At 47.9% G+C, this 20,000-nt stretch overlaps 2 protein-coding genes across 5 annotated transcripts in view; both read right to left on the minus strand.

The window, feature by feature from the left end:
- LOC310801930 (disco-interacting protein 2 homolog C-like) overlaps positions 1-6,149 on the minus strand; it is a gene marked incomplete at both ends in the record, with an annotated part of 20,766 nt that extends 14,617 nt beyond the window's left edge. For both annotated transcript variants that reach the window (XM_083666138.1, XM_083666137.1), the window contains 4 exons: positions 185-310; positions 1,503-1,607; positions 1,922-1,993; positions 6,071-6,149. In XM_083666138.1, coding sequence (XP_083522264.1) covers positions 185-310; positions 1,503-1,607; positions 1,922-1,993; positions 6,071-6,149 — 382 coding nt within the window. The remainder of the gene's footprint in view (positions 1-184; positions 311-1,502; positions 1,608-1,921; positions 1,994-6,070) is intronic.
- Positions 6,150-7,437: 1,288 nt separating this feature from the next.
- Positions 7,438-20,000, minus strand: part of LOC310803442 (la-related protein 4B-like) — a 13,040-nt gene continuing 477 nt past the window's right edge. Inside the window, exons 2-17 of one of the 3 annotated variants that reach the window (XM_083668199.1) lie at positions 19,354-19,450; positions 13,468-13,612; positions 13,170-13,283; positions 13,021-13,069; positions 12,729-12,865; positions 12,443-12,546; positions 12,095-12,205; positions 11,875-11,928; positions 11,545-11,748; positions 11,326-11,399; positions 10,881-11,114; positions 10,515-10,560; positions 10,274-10,402; positions 10,035-10,141; positions 9,710-9,800; positions 7,438-9,485 (exon numbers count right to left, since the gene is read on the minus strand). In XM_083668199.1, coding sequence (XP_083524325.1) covers positions 9,327-9,485; positions 9,710-9,800; positions 10,035-10,141; positions 10,274-10,402; positions 10,515-10,560; positions 10,881-11,114; positions 11,326-11,399; positions 11,545-11,748; positions 11,875-11,928; positions 12,095-12,205; positions 12,443-12,546; positions 12,729-12,865; positions 13,021-13,069; positions 13,170-13,283; positions 13,468-13,612; positions 19,354-19,395 — 1,800 coding nt within the window. In that variant the 5' untranslated portion in view covers positions 19,396-19,450 and the 3' untranslated portion in view covers positions 7,438-9,326. Of the gene's footprint in view, positions 9,486-9,709; positions 9,801-10,034; positions 10,142-10,273; positions 10,403-10,514; positions 10,561-10,880; positions 11,115-11,325; positions 11,400-11,544; positions 11,749-11,874; positions 11,929-12,094; positions 12,206-12,442; positions 12,547-12,728; positions 12,866-13,020; positions 13,070-13,169; positions 13,284-13,467; positions 13,613-14,053; positions 14,320-19,353; positions 19,451-20,000 lie in introns of those variants that run through there. The other 2 variants (XM_083668198.1, XM_083668200.1) reach the window with 2 other exon arrangements.

A 20,000-nucleotide genomic window follows, 5' to 3' on the forward strand; every position in this document is an offset into this window, starting at 1 on the left:
GTGTGTGTGTGTGTGTGTGTGTGTGTGTGTGTGTGGGTGTGTGTGTGTGTTTGGCTGTGGGTGTGGATGTGGATGTGGATGTGGGTGTGGGTGTGTGTGTGTGTGTGTGTGTGTGTCTGTGACTGTATGTTTGTGTTTGTGTTTGTGTGGGTGTGGGTGTGGGTGTGTGTGTGGTGTATCTCACCTGGGGGTGTGTATGCGTCCATGGAGGTCTGCACCACCAGCGAGCGTCGTTTGGAGGGCATGGGCACTGCCACTTTCCTCTCCACGTGCCTGGCCAACACAGCCTGTACTGCCTCACTGTGGACATCTAGAGAGAGGAGATGGGGTAGACAAAAGAAGACAGGGGTTTAAACATTTGTGGAGTGTAGTTTAGTACAGGTCTAAGTTCAGTGTTGGTTAGTTTAATAAGGGTCTAAACTGAGTGCTGTGTAAAGATACTGAGGTGTTAGGAATTTAGTACAGGTCTAAGGTGAGTGTAGTTTAGTACGGGTCTAATGTAGTTTAGTACCAGTCTAAGGTGAGTGTAGGGTAGTTCAGCACCAGTCTAAGGTGAGTGTAGTGTAATTTAGTATGGGTCTAAGGTGAGTATAGTTTAGTATGAACTAATAGTCTGATGTAGTTTAGTACCAGTCTAAGGTGAGTGTAGTTTAGTACCAGTCTAAGGTGAGTGTAGGGTAGTTTAGTACCAGTCTAAGGTGAGTGTAGTTTATTACCAGTCTAAGGTGAGTGTAGGGTAGTTTAGTACCAGTCTAAGGTGAGTGTAGGGTAGTTTAGTACCAGTCTAAGGTGAGTGTAGTTTAGTACTAGTCTAAGGTGAGTGTAGTTTAGTATGGGTCTGATGTAGTTTAGTACTAGTCTAAGGTGAGTGTAGTGTAGTTTAGTACCAGTCTAAGGTGAGTGTAGTTTAGTATGGGTCTGATGTAGTTTAGTACCAGTCTAAGGTGAGTGTAGAGTAGTTTAGTACCAGTCTAAGGTGAGTGTAGTTTAGTACCAGTCTAAGGTGAGTGTAGTTTAGTACTAGTCTAAGGTGAGTGTAGTTTAGTATGGGTCTGATGTAGTTTAGTACCAGTCTAAGGTGAGTCTAATGTAGTTTAGTACCAGTCTAAGGTGAGTCTAATGTAGTTTAGTACCAGTCTAAGGTGAGTGTAGTTTAGTACCAGTCTAAGGTGAGTGTAGTTTAGTACCAGTCTAAGGTGAGTGTAGTGTAGTTTAGTACCAGTCTAAGGTGAGTGTAGGGTAGTTTAGTACCAGTCTAAGGTGAGTGTAGTGTAGTTTAGTACCAGTCTAAGGTGAGTCTAATGTAGTTTAGTACCAGTCTAAGGTGAGTGTAGTTTAGTACCAGTCTAAGGTGAGTGTAGTGTAGTTTAGTACCAGTCTAAGGTGAGTGTAGGGTAGTTTAGTACCAGTCTAAGGTGAGTGTAGTGTAGTTTAGTACCAGTCTAAGGTGAGTGTAGGGTAGTTTAGTACCAGTCTAAGGTGAGTGTAGGGTAGTTTAGTACCTGATCTGTAACGCTCGTCGCGCGTGCCAGAGGAACGCCGTCTGTGGAATCGAGCGGCAGACGGGGGGGCTAGGGGGGGACGATGAGACATGGGCCCTTCCATACCTAGACAGACAGACAGACAGACAGACAGACAGACAGACAGACAGATAAAGATTCCATTCTTGTAATAGATACAGATCATTAGCTCCAAAAGCATATGAATGATTGCCCCCCTCTCATGGATATATGAAATGAATGCAACTTCAAATACTAGCAGTGATAGTCTCATCTGGCACAAGCTTTGCGTGAATGGGGCCCAGAGAGGTGGTTAGCCAGCTAGCTACCACAGACAGAGAGCCAGAGCGAAGCCCGGGGGCAGCTGTAGACAGACAGACCCAAAGAAGGAGAGGGGACCTGGGCAGAGGCTGTAAATTTACCTCCTGGATGTGGATAGTAGGCCCTGATCAGCTTACACCTCTTCTTCTCATAACCCTTCTGAGTGATGTCACCTGTCAGAGACAGAGAGAGAGAGATGAGAGAGAGAGAGAGAGAGAGAGAGAGAGAGAGAATGAGTGAGTGAGTGAGTGAGTGAGGAAGAGATGGAGGAAAGAGGAAAGAGTGAGATGGAGCGAGAGAGAGAGAGAGAGAGAGAGAGAGAGAGAGAGTGAGTGAGTGAGTGAGAGATGGAGGAAAGGAAAAGAGAGAGAGGAGGGAGAGATGGAAAGAGATAAAAGAGATAAGAAGAGAAAGAGACAGACGTGGTAGATAGAGGGATGGGGAGACAGAGACAGAGAGAGAGAGAGAGAGAGGTCAGGACAGTGACCAGCTGTGTGTGAGCTCATTACGGTTCCTCTCTCTCTTAGGGGGGTGGGTCCTGCTGCCTTTGAGGCCATTGATACCTCCACCTGTCAATCACTCACAGTAGGGGCCTAATGGGTCTCAAGCTGACCAATCAATTCAGACTCAATCAAGTTCAACTGAATAGTGCACGCATCCGGTCTAGTGGTTCGAGCTGCAGCCTATGGTCCACCCTATAGCCAGGGATCGAATCCTCAGGGAGCCTATTCCTGCTGTCATTCTCTCAACAAGTGCATCTCCCCTAGCCTGACTGATAAACCTTGGCATTTAGCCACTGGTAGCAGGCTACATGGCTAATTAGTCTGGGTACCATCTTTTGAAGTCGTCAAGTAATGGAAGGGCTGTGCTTTACCTGATTTTAAGCTGATTGGATTAACCCCTTGTTGAATTGAACTCGCATCACTGTTTTTGTTGGCCCAGCATGCTAATTCATTTGGCAGTGAATGGTCCCGCCCCATGCAACAACAAAAAAACAGTTAGGTGCTAAATAATCAGTGTGAAGGCTCAACCACTGAGCTCAGTCCCCCTCCTCTCCAGATTACAAGCTTGTTAGAGTACCACATGCTCTGGGTGCCAGGTAATATCTCCCCTACATGTCTTTCCCAACAAAGGACAAAATACAAATGGAGAATGGGATTCAACTTTCAAAAACAAAATATACATTGCATGAAATTGTTCTTCATTGATCCCCAGGGGGGATATTGACTTACCACAGGCTTATATTCAAATCAAAGATATAAAAACATACGGTATAGTACACACACACACACACACACACACACATTTGTGAACGCACACACATCACATGGGGTCTGAAAAAGGCCTATTGAGGCCCAAAGAACAAGTGGTAGTGGGGTTTTCTTGCACTCAACAGAACGAGAGAGAGAGAGAGAGATACATAGATTGGGAGAGAGGGAGGAAAAGAAAGAGAGGTTGCTTTAGAGTTCAGTTGGCCATGTTTTGACATGAGGTCTCACAACCCAGAACCCACCCATTTTGTCTGAGTGTGTGTGTGTGTGTGTGAGAGAGTGTGTGTGAGAGTGTGTCGTGTGCGGGTACGTGTGTGTGTGTGTGAGGGAGAGCATGTGTTTCACAATCTGACCATGGAGAGTGGCCAGAACATCTGGGTCCAATCTGCTCATCTGTGCTGGGTATTCAGCATGTGTGTGTGTGTGTGTGTGTGTGTGTGTGTGTGTGTGTGTTTTATCTCAGTGAGGCCATTCTGCAGATCAGCCACAGCATGACAGCATTCCTGTTTCTACACACACATACACACGCAGACACACACACGGTCCACAGGGAGACGCCATCTTCCACTCTCAGCGCAGCGGAACAGGGAGGGAGTTGCCTAGCAACCGTTCTCCTGGAGAGGGCCTGGACCACCATCTTGGATTTCCGTCAGATGTGAGAAGTGGGCTAATGATACCTGTCAGTGTGTGCATGTGAGTGTGTGCTGTTAATAGCAGTCAAATCCTCTCATATTTTCATAATGACACACAGCTGCTGAGGGTAAACCAATAGGCTCAGGCCCCTGAGTTTATCCTGACCATGTGACCTGACCAGGGAAAAGTCTTATGTATGACCACTTAGTAACACAAACAAACACATTTTCCTGTATCCAGAGAAACAACGCTTATTTTCTCCATTGCAGGGATCGGTTATAAAGATGCACCTTTTATCCATTTCCTTTTTCCTCTTGGCTGAATATCATATCTGTTGCCAATGCAGGAGTGTGTGTGTGTGTGTGTGTGTGTGTGTGTGTGTGTGTGTTTGTACATGCGTGCGTGCGTACACAATGATCCAAGAATTGCACAGCAACCCTAATTGGTCAACCCCACTTTAGCATAGCTGCATGTTCATAGGTCATTTTGGGCCAATGATGTGGCATAGTCAATCAGTCATCACTCCAGCACTTCACTCACTCACTCACTCCCCCCCCCCCCTCTCTCTCCCCCCCCCTCTCCCCCTCTCTCTCTCTCCCCCCCCTCTCTCTCCCCCTCTCTCTCTCTCTCCCCCTCTCTCTCTCTCCCCCCCCCCCCTCTCTCTCTCTCCCCCCCCTCTCTCTCCCCCTCTCTCTCTCTCTCCCCCTCTCTCCCCCCCCCCCTCTCTCTCCCCCTCTCTCTCTCTCCCCCCCCTCTCTCTCCCCCTCTCTCGCTGTCCACATTTCTTCAATCCCTCCCTCTTCACCTTTTATCCTTCAGCGGATCTCTCTGGACTTCTCTCTCATTTAATTTCTATGTGCCAGAACAATCTCCCTTCATGTGATTATAAACATATCCATTCCACACACAAGGCCACCCGCTATAGTAACCAAATCCACCTCCTGCAGCCACACACACACACACACAGTCATTTGAGCATGCGTCATGCTAGGGGACCTTGGGCTGTCACACGCTTAGGCCTGTGTCGAGTCCCAAATGTCCTCTCTGTCTCAACACGCATGTGTCCAGAGCTGGGCCAGGGGCGCGCACGCACACACACACACACACACACACACACACACTCTTATTCACTCACAGTCTTGCACACTCTCACACACTCACACACACTCACACACACACACACTCATTTTCAGCTCACAGTCACACACACAAACGCCAGCAGACCGCCACTGTCCCTCTTGGACCACCAGAGACCCTAGCACACAGATGAATGCCAGGGAGTGCATTTTACAGCTGTGAACTCCACACTCACTAAACACATCTTTCTGTCCACATCATCAATATCTGTCATGCCCAGGTTCTGCTCCAATAAACACAGACTGGTAGGTAGAATACAGAACAGTTGGATTAGGTTTAAAGGATTCAATACCGCAGTAGACAAATGTACTGAACATCATTATCAACAATAGTTGATTCAACTGTTTAGATCTATGCCCTTAGGTGTCAAACATGCAAGGGCTCATGTTTTCCACACACACACACACACACGCGCGCACACATACACACGCACATACACAGCCAAAGGGCCGCGGTGCCACAGAAGCTGATGACTATAGTAGGCCCACACAATGAATGTTTATGAATAAAATATGTCAACATTATATAAGGCAACACATTTTGCTCAATATCTGACAACCATGAGAATAAAAAATCATCTCCGGCCGCATTCCATTTGTGGCTATGGTTGGTTTTGATTTAACGGATTACGCTGTGTTCAATCGCCAAAGGCGGAAAAAATCCAAATCATCATCATCATCATCAGCAGCTCTGCAGGCCAAAACACAGAGCCAGCGCCTGCTCGTGCGCTACCGTGATCACGGACACATCAAAAGCCTGTTCAATCTCTCTCCTCCTGTCACGCAGTGGTGCATGGATCCCATCGCTAATATTAAACCCGTCCATCAGAGCGTGGTGACACACACAGGTATGCGGACGCACGGATAAAACGCGCACCGCGTCTGTCTCACCACCAACATCTCAAGGTCAAATAACGGGTTTTAAGACTCAAACGGAGGACCGGCCGTGTGTGTTTGTGTTACACCACTGAGGTAACAAAGAGAAACGGGTGAATCCCGCAGCGGGTTCCCGCTCTCCCCTCATCCTCGCCCGGCTAGGGCAGGCTGGCCAGGCCGGTCCCTAACAAACATCTGGATGGGAGGAGCGGGGGGGGGGGGGGGGTATAGAGGAGAGAGAGGAGGGGGGATGAGCTATTACCAGATTCCGTTACCTCCGCTGTGGTGGATGATGAGATAACGAGAGAACAGGGGCGCGCGGTTTTTTCCTTACCCTCTGACAGCTCCAGCTCCAGCTCTGCCAGCCGGGCTCGCACCTCGAACGGTAACGGCGACGCCTCGCGGTCCGCCATTCGGTTCTCCGGTAGAAAACACCACCCGGTTGACTATATCTGCTGGTGTCTCCCCTCCTCCTCCGCGCCAGAGAGAGAGAGAGAGCTTCACGGCGGCCCCTCCTCAGCGAAGGCGAGTGGCGCGGGCGAAGCGTCGAAGCGAACAAAGAGAATAAATCTGTTTCTCGGTTTAACGGGGCCCCGCCATGGCCCCGTGCAGCTCCTCTCGGTATAAATTGTTTCCGTGACGACGGACCAGGGTCGCTCTGTCGGTGGGTCTCGAGGATGTCGGTGCGGTGGTGATGGTGAGGCTCGCGCAGCCCCAGCGCTGTTTGCAGCTCTTGTTGCTGATGTCACGTGACGCACGAAGAAGACGCGCAATACTGCCCTGGATCAAAAGGGGGCGCCGTGTAGGAGGGGGGAAGAGGGGTTGGTGGCCCAACCACACCTACCACACACACTCTCTCCCTTTCTCTCTCTCTCTCGTTCTCTCTCTCTCTCTCTCTCTCTCTCTCTCTCTCTCTCTCTCTCACTCACACACACACACACACACAAACATCTAAAATATGCCATAAAATTCTGCGCAGGGTGGCTGAGGCCTCTCCCTCTTTTCAATCGAGATGAAGAAAGAATAGAATAGAATAGGATGTTAATAAACCTCCAACTTGCCAATAAGAGCAAACATCGCTATGATTATCAGTCTGGTATAGATTTTAGAATTTAAAAAAACGTTCTACCTAGAGCAAAAAGGGGTTCTTAGGTTTGTCTATCTAAGAGAATCCTTTAAAGAATGATTTTAGATGTCATGTACAGTCTTTTTGGTGTCATCATGTAGAAATTCTTTGCTCTGTGGAAAAGGTTCTACATGGAACCAAAAGGGGTTCTTCAAAGGGTTCTCCTACACAGGGACAAGCTGAAGAAACCTTATTTTTGTTGAATTACTGTCCTTCTACACACTGGCTGTATGGCTATGCTGCCATCTTCTGGTCACATGGCGAAACCACAGTATCATCATTATTATTCTTCAACTGTACAAAATGACTTAAAGTTCAACTCTGCAATGTGCTGTCACCATGGGAGGTTGGATGACTAAAGTCACATGACAAAAAAGGCTGCCGTGTGAATTCACGCTAGCTAGCTCTGCTGGTAGTCACCCTGCTATTTCATGGATACAACTTATCCTAGCCCGGTATATAGATCAGTGGAACAGACAAATCACTGCATAATATAACACACACAAAAAAATACGTTATATGTATAAAAAAAATAAAAAATAAAAAAATAAAAAGATAATCACACAACATTGTCAATTCCAAAGGCACTTTAATATTTTTTCAAATTATTTACATCTGTACAGGAAAAAAAACATTCACTGAAACCGTGCCTACTCTCTTATCCAGTATTAACTACCCTCATTTACAAACTTAATCTTTTACTTCAAACACAGGGAAAAGTGAACTGAAAACTCCCACACCCAACCCCAAGACTCTAAATCAAATTCAAGTTCTCAAATCATGTCAAAAGAACAGTGTTTTATGTACACTTACACCTGAGATGTTTTCTTCCTCAAAGTCACCTTGTTTCTTCCTCAAAGTCACCATGTTTTCTTCCTCAAAGTCACCACCCCAACCCCCTCCCCTCCCCATCTTCAACCTATAACCCCAGAAGTTCACCTCTTTACCTTGAGGTCAATCTTGCCTCGGCTGAATTTGAGCTGAGAGACCAAGAATGGGCTGCATCTCAATATTCTAAAGTGGCTCTCTCTCCTCTCCTTCTTCTTCTGCACTGATTTGAGTAGACTGGAAAATCGAGAGCAATATGGAAGAAGGAAAGCATAAACTGGTATTCGCTTTAGACCTGTCCAGTTCTGACAGATCAGGTGAAGGAAAGCATAAAAGAAGAGAAAGCCATCTTAAACTATTGAGATGCACTTCAGGTCTCTAATGCCACTGAGTACCAGAAAGACACTAAAACCAGGAGGACCCTCGAGACCCTCAAGGTGTCTGGAGCTGTACACCCCCCACCCCTGCTCTAGCTCCAACAAGAGCACCATCCCCCTCCAAAAAAAATAAACAACCACACACAAAACCAACCCACTAGAGGCACTCCACTCGGCCTAACGTAAAATACTCAAATAAATTAAATCTAAAAATCATGCAGAAGAAAAATAAATTGAAGGGAGCTCATATGATACAGTGCTTTTGGCCTTCCTTGGCACATTGTGTGTGTGTCGTCGTACCGTAGTTCCTGGGCTCAAAGGAACTAATCCAGCAGCTTGTCTGATCCTCCGATACCAATCAAAGGTGTTGGAATCTCAGCCTCAAGGTCTGCAGAAGCAACTGCTGGTCTCCATCCCCTTTCCTTCAGATTCAATTAAATTAAATTCTAATTCTACTGATTCAGACCTTTGACGATACAAGGTGGGTTTATTCCCTGGCCAATCAATCAATTACCAACCAATGAGAAAGGAAAAGTAGCAGTGCTCCAGACTTCGAGGCTAGGATTCTAAACAGCCCTGAAATAAACTAATAGACACTTGAGATGGACAACTCATGTCCATTCAGAGAGAACGTTCTTTACAGAGATACAATGAATGAACCAACAAACGAAGGAACGGACACACACGCACGCACACACTAACCAGAACCCTGGCGCAATAAACCATTCTAAACTAAATAAAACTACATCCAAAAAAAAAAAAAAAAAAAAAACTTTACAGGATCTTTCCGACTTCCAATCCAACACTAACACTTCCATCTCTCTCAGTGAGTTGGCTTCTTCTTCTTTGGCAGTTTTAACTCCCTTCCTGCCCAAACCAACCAGAGGACATATATTCCCCCAACGCAGCCAGACCCTCACACGCAGACTGGGTCACGGGAATAACAACAACAACTGTCTCACTAACAGAAAATAGGGGCATTTATCTTATTATCGTAACCATGACCACTACCACTACCTACATTGAATCCAAGACCCTGACAATACACCCTAACCCTGACTCCATACAATATAGCTAAGCTCTATCCCTAAAGCTTGAACCCAAACTCTAAGCTTGACCCTTGTACCTAAACCCTAGCTCAAACCCTCATCCCAAACCCTAGTTCATTCAGTAAGCCCTACCCTTGAACCAGACAGAGTTAGGGGTACAGGGGGGGGTTTCAGGCACAAGTGGTTTTCTCTCTCCTTCTCTCGCTCTGGTCACCGTGGTAAGTGGGCTGGGTCAGGCGCCTGCGCCTGCGCCTGATAGGTTGGGACAGGCTCTATGACAGGCACCGGTGGGGCGTGGTCAGTAGACAAAAGCGCCGCATTGGCTCGTATCCTCTGGCAGATCTGGGCGTAGCTCGGCTTCTTGGGCTCCTGGCCAATCAAAACACAAGATGGGATGAGTGGCATGCTCTGTCTCTCTGGTACTTGAGGTGAATTCAAATAGTGTAAGGTGGCTTCAGTAACTAATTAGAGGAAGCCACTTTAGAGACTACTGAGATGCACCTATACTGAGGTAAATTCAAGCTCACAAAACAATCTTTAACCTTCACAAACAGACTTTTTGTTAACCTTCATCTTCAGTTAATGTCTCTCACCGTGACTGGTCCGTTCTCCTGGCTGGGTGGTTCATTGACAGTCGGGGGAGCCGTGGCCCTGTTTGTTGTCACCCTGGTCTCCTTCAGCTTTCTGTAGGACACAAACAACCAAGGACCACAGTCAACCACAACCTAGACATAGGCCCTGTACGCACATTTCCTTGGATGATTGGATGAATGAAAGCAGGGGGTCTAGTCCATGACATAGCTTTCACCTATCCAGTCATGTCAGATCAGTGATTACTCAGGAAGATAGAATGGATGGATGGCTAGAAGGTTGAAGTGTCAGGTAAAGCTATGTGGTCCAAACGGCAACTATACTCACTCTTTGGGAAGGTCTCGCGAGGTAGGGGCCTTCTGAGGCAATGCTGTGATTGGCTGAGGATCTTGTGAGGGGGCTGATAGGCTGGGGCTGCTGTCTGTGACTGGATTCTGGAAAAAGGAAGCAACAACGTTTAAAGCAAAACCTCAGGCTCTGTGTGTGTGTGTGTGTGTGTGTGTGTGTTTTTGCTTGCACATATATATGACCTATGTGTATGTTATCTGTGTGAGACTCTTGCTTACCTTGACGTTACTGGTTGCTGCGGAGGCTGTTGCTGTGGCGGCTGTTGCTGGGGGAAGCGGAGGGAAGCTGTTGAGGCCAAGCTCAAGACTAGGGGATGAGGGACGGGGGAGCGACTGTGTTGGCCCTTTCTAAAAATACACAAATACACACATTAAATCTTTTACTAAAACTATTCACACACACACATATACACACACACACACATATACACACACAGATACAGTACACTTGAACACTTACGGTAAACTTGTCGTCCCTCCTCCTCCTTTGACCAAAGTTACCTCTCCTTAAAGAGAGAAAAGAAAATAGTTATTTACAATAATATACATGAAGTCTGTATGGGCTTAGGGGTTGATTTGGGACTGGTAAGAAAAGTCCTTCCTCTCCAGTGAAAGGAAAAATAAAAACTCCATGCAGCACGGCTTATTTTCAAAAGACCTTTTATTTACACTCTGAAGTAGATCTCTGAAACGTCAGTGATCATTAAACGCTATGATATTGAGTTTTTCTTTCCATGTTTTCGCTCCGTTTGCACCTGCAGTGACATGTGTGCAGATATTTTCTTAAATCATCTACTGTGAAAGGATAAGGGTTAGAGATCATTACCTCCCTCTGTCAGTGCTGGGGGAGTGCTCTGCCCTGTGATCTGCCCTGTTAGGCTCCGCCCTGTTAGGCTCTGCCCTCCCACCCCTACCCTCCCTGCGCGGGGTGCCTGGTAACCGCGGCCGGCCTTCTCTGGGGGGGGCAGGCCCTCGTCTCATTGGTGCACGATCCGAGGGGTAGGAGGGGTCTTCCAGTAGTCCGGACCCCCGTTCACCAGACCGCCGCTGTTGCCCCCTACTGGAGAACAGAGACATAACCACATTTAAACCACAATACAACCATAATGTAACCATAAGATAACCAAGATGCCACTTCTGTGTCACTGATTGATACAAAGCTATTCTATTATTGCCAACAAAGAACAGAAAATAAGAAGAAGAATGAGAGGGGAGGAAGGAAGAGAGAGAGAGAGAGAAAGAGAGAGAGAGAAAGAAAGAGAGAGTAGTACTTGTGTCTGTGTTGGGGCTGTTTGTAGTTGGGGCTTGCTGGGAAGCCGTTCATGAATCCAGTATATGGCGCCATCTGCTGACCAGAATGATAATAATGCATTGTCAACACAGATTATGAGAACACACACTGAATAAGTGTGTGTGTGTGTGTGTGTGTGTGTGTGTGTGTGTGTGTTGGTTCCTGTAAACTATTGAGACTCTCTCCTCTCCAGTCTCACCAGTGCAGGGTCTGAGAATCCAGATGTCATGGCTGCCCAAGCCTGATTAGTCAGCTCGTAGAGCTGTGGGTGGGGCTGCTGGTAGGGAGGCGGGGTGTAGTAGGGGCTGTAAGGTTGCTGATTAGTGCATGGGTCCAGAGGGCGTGGTCTGTAGCCATTTTTGGGGGCATAGGAGGAGACAGCCATTGCGGCCTTAATCCGTGCCTGTTTAGACATGGAAGAATACACTGGATCAACTACTAAATCAGGCGATCCAAAAAAAATTAAAAATTTCTTTTTCTTTTCTAGATTGACTATAGACCAAAAGGTATTCATAGATGATGCACTTACTCTGATAGGTTGCCCCTGGAACATCCTCACCTCCTCTCTCAGGTGATAATAAGCCTGAAAACAGACAGACACATAGACCATGGGATATAAACCATCTCATTCTGATAGTAAAATTCCCTCTACATGAATCTCTCTCTCTCTCTCTCTCTCTTTCTCCCTCTCCCCCCCTCCCTCTCCCCCCCTCTCTCTCCCTCTCTCTCTCTCCCTCTCTCTCTCTCACCTGTTGGGCATCAGCCTCTGACTGGAAGGTGATGAACCAGTTGTCGTTTTGGGCAAACTCACAGCTCAGGAACCCAGGTATATTCTCTCCCTTAAACAGTGCTTGCACCTCCTGGGGGAAATGAAGGATATATTTCAATATATTTCAGAAATGAAGGATATATTTCAAAACCATTCAAACTGGTCGATATATCAGAAACAGGAAGAAGACTACCGTCTAAACACATCTAGCAATTTTTCATAAAAGAGCACCAAAGAGTATGCATTTTTGGATATGGTCAAAGGTTCCCCTTTTTTGGTGGAAGGTTGAGTACTGACGTAAATTGTATAAATTAAGTTGGTTGTTTACCTCTGGGGGTGTGTCTTGGGGGACCTCTCGAAGGATGACGATACAGCGACTCTGATTGGGCCGCACCTTCTGCCCGCAGTCAGCCACCTGCACCAGCGGAAGGGCTGTGAGCCAATCAAGTGATAGAACACAGTCAGAGCCTGCCTCCAACAAAGTACTGTACTGAATCCTTGCCTAGAACAACCCCTTAGAGTGCACTGCCCATAGTAACAAACACAATCACTTGTATCACAGAACGTCTGAACAATCACCACCAACACACACACACACACACACACACACTCACACTTGAGGATGTCAGAGATCAGGTCCAGGTCAGTGCTAAGCTTCTTGATGTGGTCGAGGTTTGCAACGGTTGCTATAGGAACATACTGGTCGCTGTCCATCTGGGAGATGAGGTAGAGGTCACTGGCCAGATACTCCCTGTGGACACAACAGTCAATCAGAAACTAACCTCACTGCCCATGAACCAATCAGAGGGTAGAAAACGGGTAGAAAAGAGAAAGTACAGAGATCATTGGGGATGTCGGAAAATGAAAGTGAGAGGGGTAGGGGACAGATAGATTTGGTGTTTGTACCTGGACAGGCAGGACTCCAGTGAGGATTTCAGCTGCTCTCTGAGCTCACCTGAAACCAGCAGAAACAACAAACAAGCAACCAATTACATATGGGCCTATTAGACATAAGAGATACACCATCCATTATCTATAGCCAAGCAGCACAGTACCTGAAACAGAAGTGTCCTGAGCCTGGCCATTGGCTAAGGGGGTTCCCATGCCGACTGGGAGCTCTACTGCGCTGGGGTCTGTCTGAGCCACGTCCACTTCCTCTGGTTCATGACCTGAGAACCAATCACATAGCAGGATTTACTACACAGTCAAAGGCAATGCCACAAACTCTAGTTGTCAATTTCAAACATGTTCATGAGGTTGTTTAACCCCTAACCACTACCACTTGGTGTTTACAGATCTAAAGGTAACTGGATAGGTGTAAGCAATATGTTAGAATGTGGCTTCCAAACGTACCGTCTGGATTGGCTAGGTTACTGGGGACTCCCTGCCATGATTGGAGGGCCTCTGGGTAGGCAGAGACAGGGACTTCCAGGTTAAGTGCCTGATTGGCCCATACCTGAGCATTTGGGTTGAGCTCAGAGACGGTGGTGGAATCCTGCTGTAAGGTAAACAAAAGAAACAAACAAATAAACACACAAACACAGCCATGTTAATTGACACTTCTGTGTGTGACTAGAGAACAGATGAATATTGTGTTTTTATTGTATTTGAAATGTACAAAAATGCTGTATTGTTGTCATATGATGAGTGGTTTGTCATTGTCTGACTTCATTAGAAACGTGCTAAACATGTTGAGATGACAAATGATAGCCTACTATCCGCCCCCTTCAATCCCAACACAGAAACTAAGTTGAGAATTAGAACAACAGAAAACAGCTGTCAATCTCATACATCAGTGTCAGAACTCAGACACAGTCACTAGTCTGTACAGCAGGAACATGCTGTCTCCCTCCCTCTTTCTCTTTCTTTCTCACACACACACACACACACACACACACACACACACACACACACACACACACACACACACAATACTCACAGGCTGTATGTATTCTGGGTGCCAGTCCCACAGACAGGGTCCCTGAGGCAGCAAAGTGCTATAGGGGTACGCCCCCAACAGACCCATGGAGGTCTGGAGCTCCGAAGCACAGGCGGAGAAGAGCTGCTCTGCCTTGCCCTCACCCTGGCTGGGCAAATCCTCAGGAAGACCCTGGGTCCAGCCTCCACAGCCTTCTCCCAGTCCCAGCCCAGTCCAGGGGTTAGGGTAGAGGCCAGAGAGAGCTGGGTTCATCACTTCCTCGCCCAGCAAGTCAGACACCATCTCCATCATCCCACCCACCCCCTCCGCCTCCCCCTCGTCACCCCCACCTCTGACCTGTCCCACCATAGCTCCCGTCATCTCCGTAGCGACGGCCAACGGCCTCTGACCCAGGTAGTGAATCTGGTAGGAGGGTGTGGAGGCGTAAATGTCAATCTGACCAGGCTCCACCTCCAACACCTCCTCTGACAAATAGGAATCTGCCGCCGAACAGGCTGCCATCGCATCGTCCCCATAGTAACCAACGACCTGGTTGCCATGATAAACCACAGCGGAGCTGACATCTTTGTGGCAACTGAAAGGTGGTTCCTCACAAGGGTTGGCACCAAATGTCAAAGGAGGGTCACAAAATACACTACTGTCAATGTGTGTTCCATCCCTAAACTCACAGCTTTCAGGGAGTGTCCCAACACTACTGCCTGTGTGTGTTTCTACACTACTGATGCTTTCGGTTATTAAACTCTGCACAGGGAGTGATACTGAACTACAAGTGTGTGTGTTAACATTCTCTACATTACTGTCAGTGTGTGTTCCTACACTATCCCCAACAGGCCTAGTTGTTTCTACCCGACTGTCAGAGTGTGTCTCTTCACTTTTCTCAGTGTGTGTTCCTACACTGCTCCCAGAAGATGTTTCTACACAACTGTCAGTGTCTGTGTCATCAACACTCTTCTCAGTGTGTGTTCCTACACTGCTCCCAGAAGATGTTTCTACACAACTGTCAGTGTCTGTGTCATCAACACTCTTCTCAGTGTGTGTTCCTACAGTTTCTACACTCTTCTCAGTGTGTGTTCCTACAGTTTCTACACTCTTGTCAGTGTGTGTTCCTACAGTTTCTACACTCTTCTCAGTGTGTGTTCCTACAGTTTCTACACTCTTCTCAGTGTGTGTTCCTACAGTTTCTACACTCTTCTCAGTGTGTGTTCCTACAGTTTCTACACTCTTGTCAGTGTGTGTTCCTACAGTTTCTACACTCTTCTCAGTGTGTGTTCCTACAGTTTCTACACTCTTGTCAGTGTGTGTTCCTACAGTTTCTACACTCTTCTCAGTGTGTGTTCCTACAGTTTCTACACTCTTGTCAGTGTGTGTTCCTACAGTTTCTACACTCTTCTCAGTGTGTGTTCCTACAGTTTCTACACTCTTCTCAGTGTGTGTTCCTACAGTTTCTACACTCTTGTCAGTGTGTGTTCCTACAGTTTCTACACTCTTGTCAGTGTGTGTTCCTACAGTTTCTACACTCTTGTCAGTGTGTGTTCCTACAGTTTCTACACTCTTGTCAGTGTGTGTTCCTACAGTTTCTACACTCTTCTCAGTGTGTGTTCCTACAGTTTCTACACTCTTGTCAGTGTGTGCCTTTTCATTCTTCTCAGTGTGTGTTCCATTCTTAGACTTCTTCTCTGACTGGGTGCTTCTATCGTCAGTGGGCTCACCTCCTTTCCCTGAACTAAACCTCCCATCACTCCTGTCTGTGTCTGCAGAGGAGGAAGAAGGGGAGGATAAGGATAAGGAGAAAGAGGAGGAGGTCGAGGCTTCACTCCCAGTCTGATATGGCTGTGTATGTGCACTCGTGCTGGACTCCTGAGCAAGATAGCCACTGTCTGTGGAGACCCTTGTGTCATTAGAAAGATGGCTACTCTCTTTGGAGACCCCGGTGTCCTTAGAAAGATGGCCACTCTCTCCTGACTCCATGCAGACATCCTTCTCTTCTTTAGGAATGACAGCCCTTCCCCTTCTGAGCTCAGCCGGGATTGACCAATAAGTGAGCCCTGAATCATCATCAATAGGGGTTCGGTCATCTTCAGTAAGCTTCACCTCACCTTCACCTGGTTTCAGCACACAGTCATCCGGTTGTATCACCCACTGATCAGCCGTCAGGCCCAAGAACATACAATCAGGTCTCCCATCAAACGGATGTGTCATATCTTGATACGGTTTGACATCGCTATATTCAGATGAATCATATTGATCAGGTTTTCTACCGACTACATGTTGTGTACCAACTGGTCTCAGATCAGGCTTGAATGATAAGTGAGTAAACTCCACAGGTAGTGAAGACACATGAGAGTGTGGATATGTGGAGATTGAAGATACCTCTGTGATCTTTGTGGTCTCCAGTGTGCTGCTGAGAATAGCCTCCTCTTCTTCTGTCTCTCCTCTCAGCAGCTCTCTGCTTAGACTGAACGGGATGGCTTGACAGTGCCCAAGATACCCTTCCACCCCTTCCACCCCTTCCACCCCAATTACCATGGAGCTGGGGCTAGCGCCGGGGCTGGGATGGTAAGGGTTTGTGGAAGGGGGGTCAGGGTTGGGAATGTGGTCTTCAGTGCAGGGGGGGTTGAGGCTGGGTGTGCGCTGCTCCTTTGTAAGGATAGGTTCAGTGGTGCAGCAGTCCATGAGGGTTGGGAATGGCGGTTCAGCATGGATGCTCTGATCCCTCTCTGAGTCCACTCCCTTTTGGCTGCTATCCACTGCCTTCCCTAAGGGCATGGATACATCTTCCTCCACACACACATCTCCCTTCACACATTCACTCTCCTCAATTGCAGACACACTTTCTTCCTCCACACACACAGTCTTGTCCTCTACACACACACTCTTGTCCCAGTGTGATGTGATGAGCTCTAATATATCTGGGGTGGGTTTGTCCGTATCCTTCCCATCTCCCAGTAACAACTGGGTCCTGGTGTCTCCAGAGGTGACAGGGCTGTCCTGTAACGATGCCTCAGGGTCCTCGTAACTCCTCCAGCTGTTAGATGGGGGGAGGAGGTCAGGTAGGGGGTCTGAGACGGGAACACCAGAGGACACCTGTTGCAAGATGGAGTGAGGCTCTGCTCGGTGTGATGGGATAGAGGTTGTAAGTTTCGCTGCATGTGATTGGTCAAAGGCGGTACTTTCAGCTGCAAGTGGTTGGATGGAGGTTGTAAGTTCCGACATGTGTGATTGAATGAAGGCTGTAGATTCTGCAGTGTGTGATTGGTCAGGGGTTGTAGGTTCAGCTTCGTGTGATAGGTCAGAAGCTGTCAGTTCCGCTGGGAGTGGTTGAATAGGTGGAGTAGGTTCCGCTGTGTGTGATTGGTCAAAAGCTGTAAATTCTGCTGGCCGTAACTGAATAGTGGTTGTAGTTTCCACTATGTGTGATTTGATAGAGGCTGTAGGTTCAAGTGTTTGCGGTCGATCAGAGGCTGTAGATTCCGTTGTGTGTGATTGGTCAGTGGTTGTAGGTTCAGCTGTTGGTTCCGCTGCCTGTGATTGGTCAGTGTCAAGGTCATCTACGTCAATGGAACAGATGCTGTAAAAACTCTGCGATCTTGCCCTGAAACCCCGCCCCAGCGTTGCCCTGACGACTCCGTCTTCCTCCTCCTCTTCCTCCTCTCTCCCTACAACAGGGAAATCTCGCTGCACTCCCTCACACACCCTGGCCTGCTGGGGCTGGGTACCCAACACTCGTCCAGCTCTGATGTCATCTAGGCAGCTCATTAGAGATGTGCTGGGGAGGGATGTCCCCCATCCCCCTGCCTCCTCCTGGCTCTGCCCCTCGGGAAGCTGGCTGAACCAGTTAGCCCTGAGCATGGCGTTCTCTACTATCTTCTGCTTCACAGGACTCTCTTTGGGCTTCTCCATATACGGAGCACTACTCCCACAGCTGGCCGTGGCTCTGGCCTTGGCCGAGTGTGTGCCGCCTGTCACACCAGCCTCCCTGTCCGGGTGTGTGTGTACATCGGCATGTGTGTGTGTGTCTGTTCTGGGGCTTGTCGAGGCGATAATAATAGCCCGCTCCTCCTCATGTTTGAGCTCCGGTTTGAGAACCCCCTCTCTCCGTACACTACTGCCCCTTACCACGTTGTCTGGGATGACCGGCTCCAAGTGTGTGTTATTCTCCTCTTCTGGAAGCTTCCGTTGGGCCTGTCCATCTGGTAGATGCGTACGCTCAGCGACCACACACACATGTTGAGCCACGGCGGAGGCATGCTGCCTGTCCTGGTCCCTAACAGCAAGCCCTTCTGGGAGTGAAGCCTGTAACAGACTGCTCCGCTCACTCAGCAAGCCTGGGCTCAGCTCTTTACTAAAGCAACACCCCATCTTCTTCAACCCCCGTAAAAGGGTCTAAAAACACAAGCCTAAACCCCCGCTACAGCCAAGCACCGCGCCACAAAACTACACAGCCTGCTCCTCTCACTCGCTCGCCACAAACAGAAAGAGAAAAAGGCCCCCGACTCCCCCTCGCTTTCCCCCTTTTCTTCCCCTCCCTCGTTTTCCCCCCTCCCTCTGCCCAGAATAGCGCATGTGAAGGAGCTCACATGGCCCTGCCACTCAAGAGAGGGCTCCCGACCACTTGGAGTGAGTGTGTGTGTGTGTGTGTGTGTGTGTGTGTGTGTGTGTGTGTGTGTGTGTGTGTTTTTGTGTGTGTGTGCCATTGTGTGTAAGATCAGCACTCTGGCACATGGCCAGGCATCCACAAATTCTAGAAGACAGATGTAGCAATCTACACCCCCCCCTCTCTCTTCTTCTTTCATTGCTTAATTTTCTTCTCTCCCGCCTGCCCCCTTTCTCTACTTTTGTTTTCCCTCACTTCCCTCTCAATCTCTTTCTCTTCCGGGTCTCCCCCCTCCCACTTGTTCTCTTGCATTTGTCTCCCTCTTCTATCTCTCCCAACAAGGCCACTATAGTAAGCATGCCTAGGCAGTGACTCTATGGCTAAATACCCACTATGCAAGCTCTGAGCAGCAACAGAGAGAAAATAGTTCAGTGTGTGTGTGTGTGTGTGTGTGTGTGTGTGTGTGTGTGTGTGTGTGTGTGTGTGATGATAATATAAAAAGCATCTCAAGTTTTAAACAAGCACATATCATACACACCAGTGTAACACCTATTGAAATCTAATGATTAAGACCAGGAGCTTTTCCTGAATATATGACCAGAAAAACATTGGGCCCTAGTTACAGGCTATAACTGCACACACTGTCAGTAAACAGTGTACCAGGTGGTGGTGCCCCATATTTGGGACTCCCTGTGTTAAGCTGCACCTGTGGCTCAGCTGGACCTGCCGGCTCCTGGTCTGACGTCATGTGACGTCAGCGTCTGGGCTCCTGGGTCTGGGAAGTGTGCTGCTCACCAGTCAAGCTGGAGGGGGGATAGAATATGAAGCCAATCACAACAACGGCTAATATCATAATGCCAGTCAGTCACACAGCCCTGGTAGAACATCCACACTCCTATGAAAATAGACACACACCTTCTCCATCCAAGTCTGCAATAGAGGAAGTGAGAGAGACAGAAGCCTTTGTGCAATAGAGAAAGAGGTCTCTTTCTATCTCTCTTCCTGACTTTATTGTACAGACGAAGAGAAACTGATACACTGCACTTTGCCAACTACAGACAGAGGGAGTGGCAGCTGACCACTGGCTGGGAATCCTGACAATGTTTCTGTCAAATGTATTAGTTAGGGTGTATGATATCTATGCCTATTATGGATCATGGCTTATCATGAACTACCATTTGAACACTTACTGATCAGAGACAAGAGTCGAATTTACTGGTATTTCATAAGAGTACACATTGACATCCTCAGATTGGCTAGGGGCTAATCTTCTTCTAGAGCAAGTATTGACCATATGTCACCATTGCAAAATAACACAGCCAGATCCCACAGGTTGCTGCTGCTGCTGTTGGC

This window comes from Argentina silus (assembly GCF_951799395.1).
Source record: "Argentina silus genome assembly, chromosome: 1".
NCBI classification, from domain to species: domain Eukaryota; kingdom Metazoa; phylum Chordata; class Actinopteri; order Argentiniformes; family Argentinidae; genus Argentina; species Argentina silus.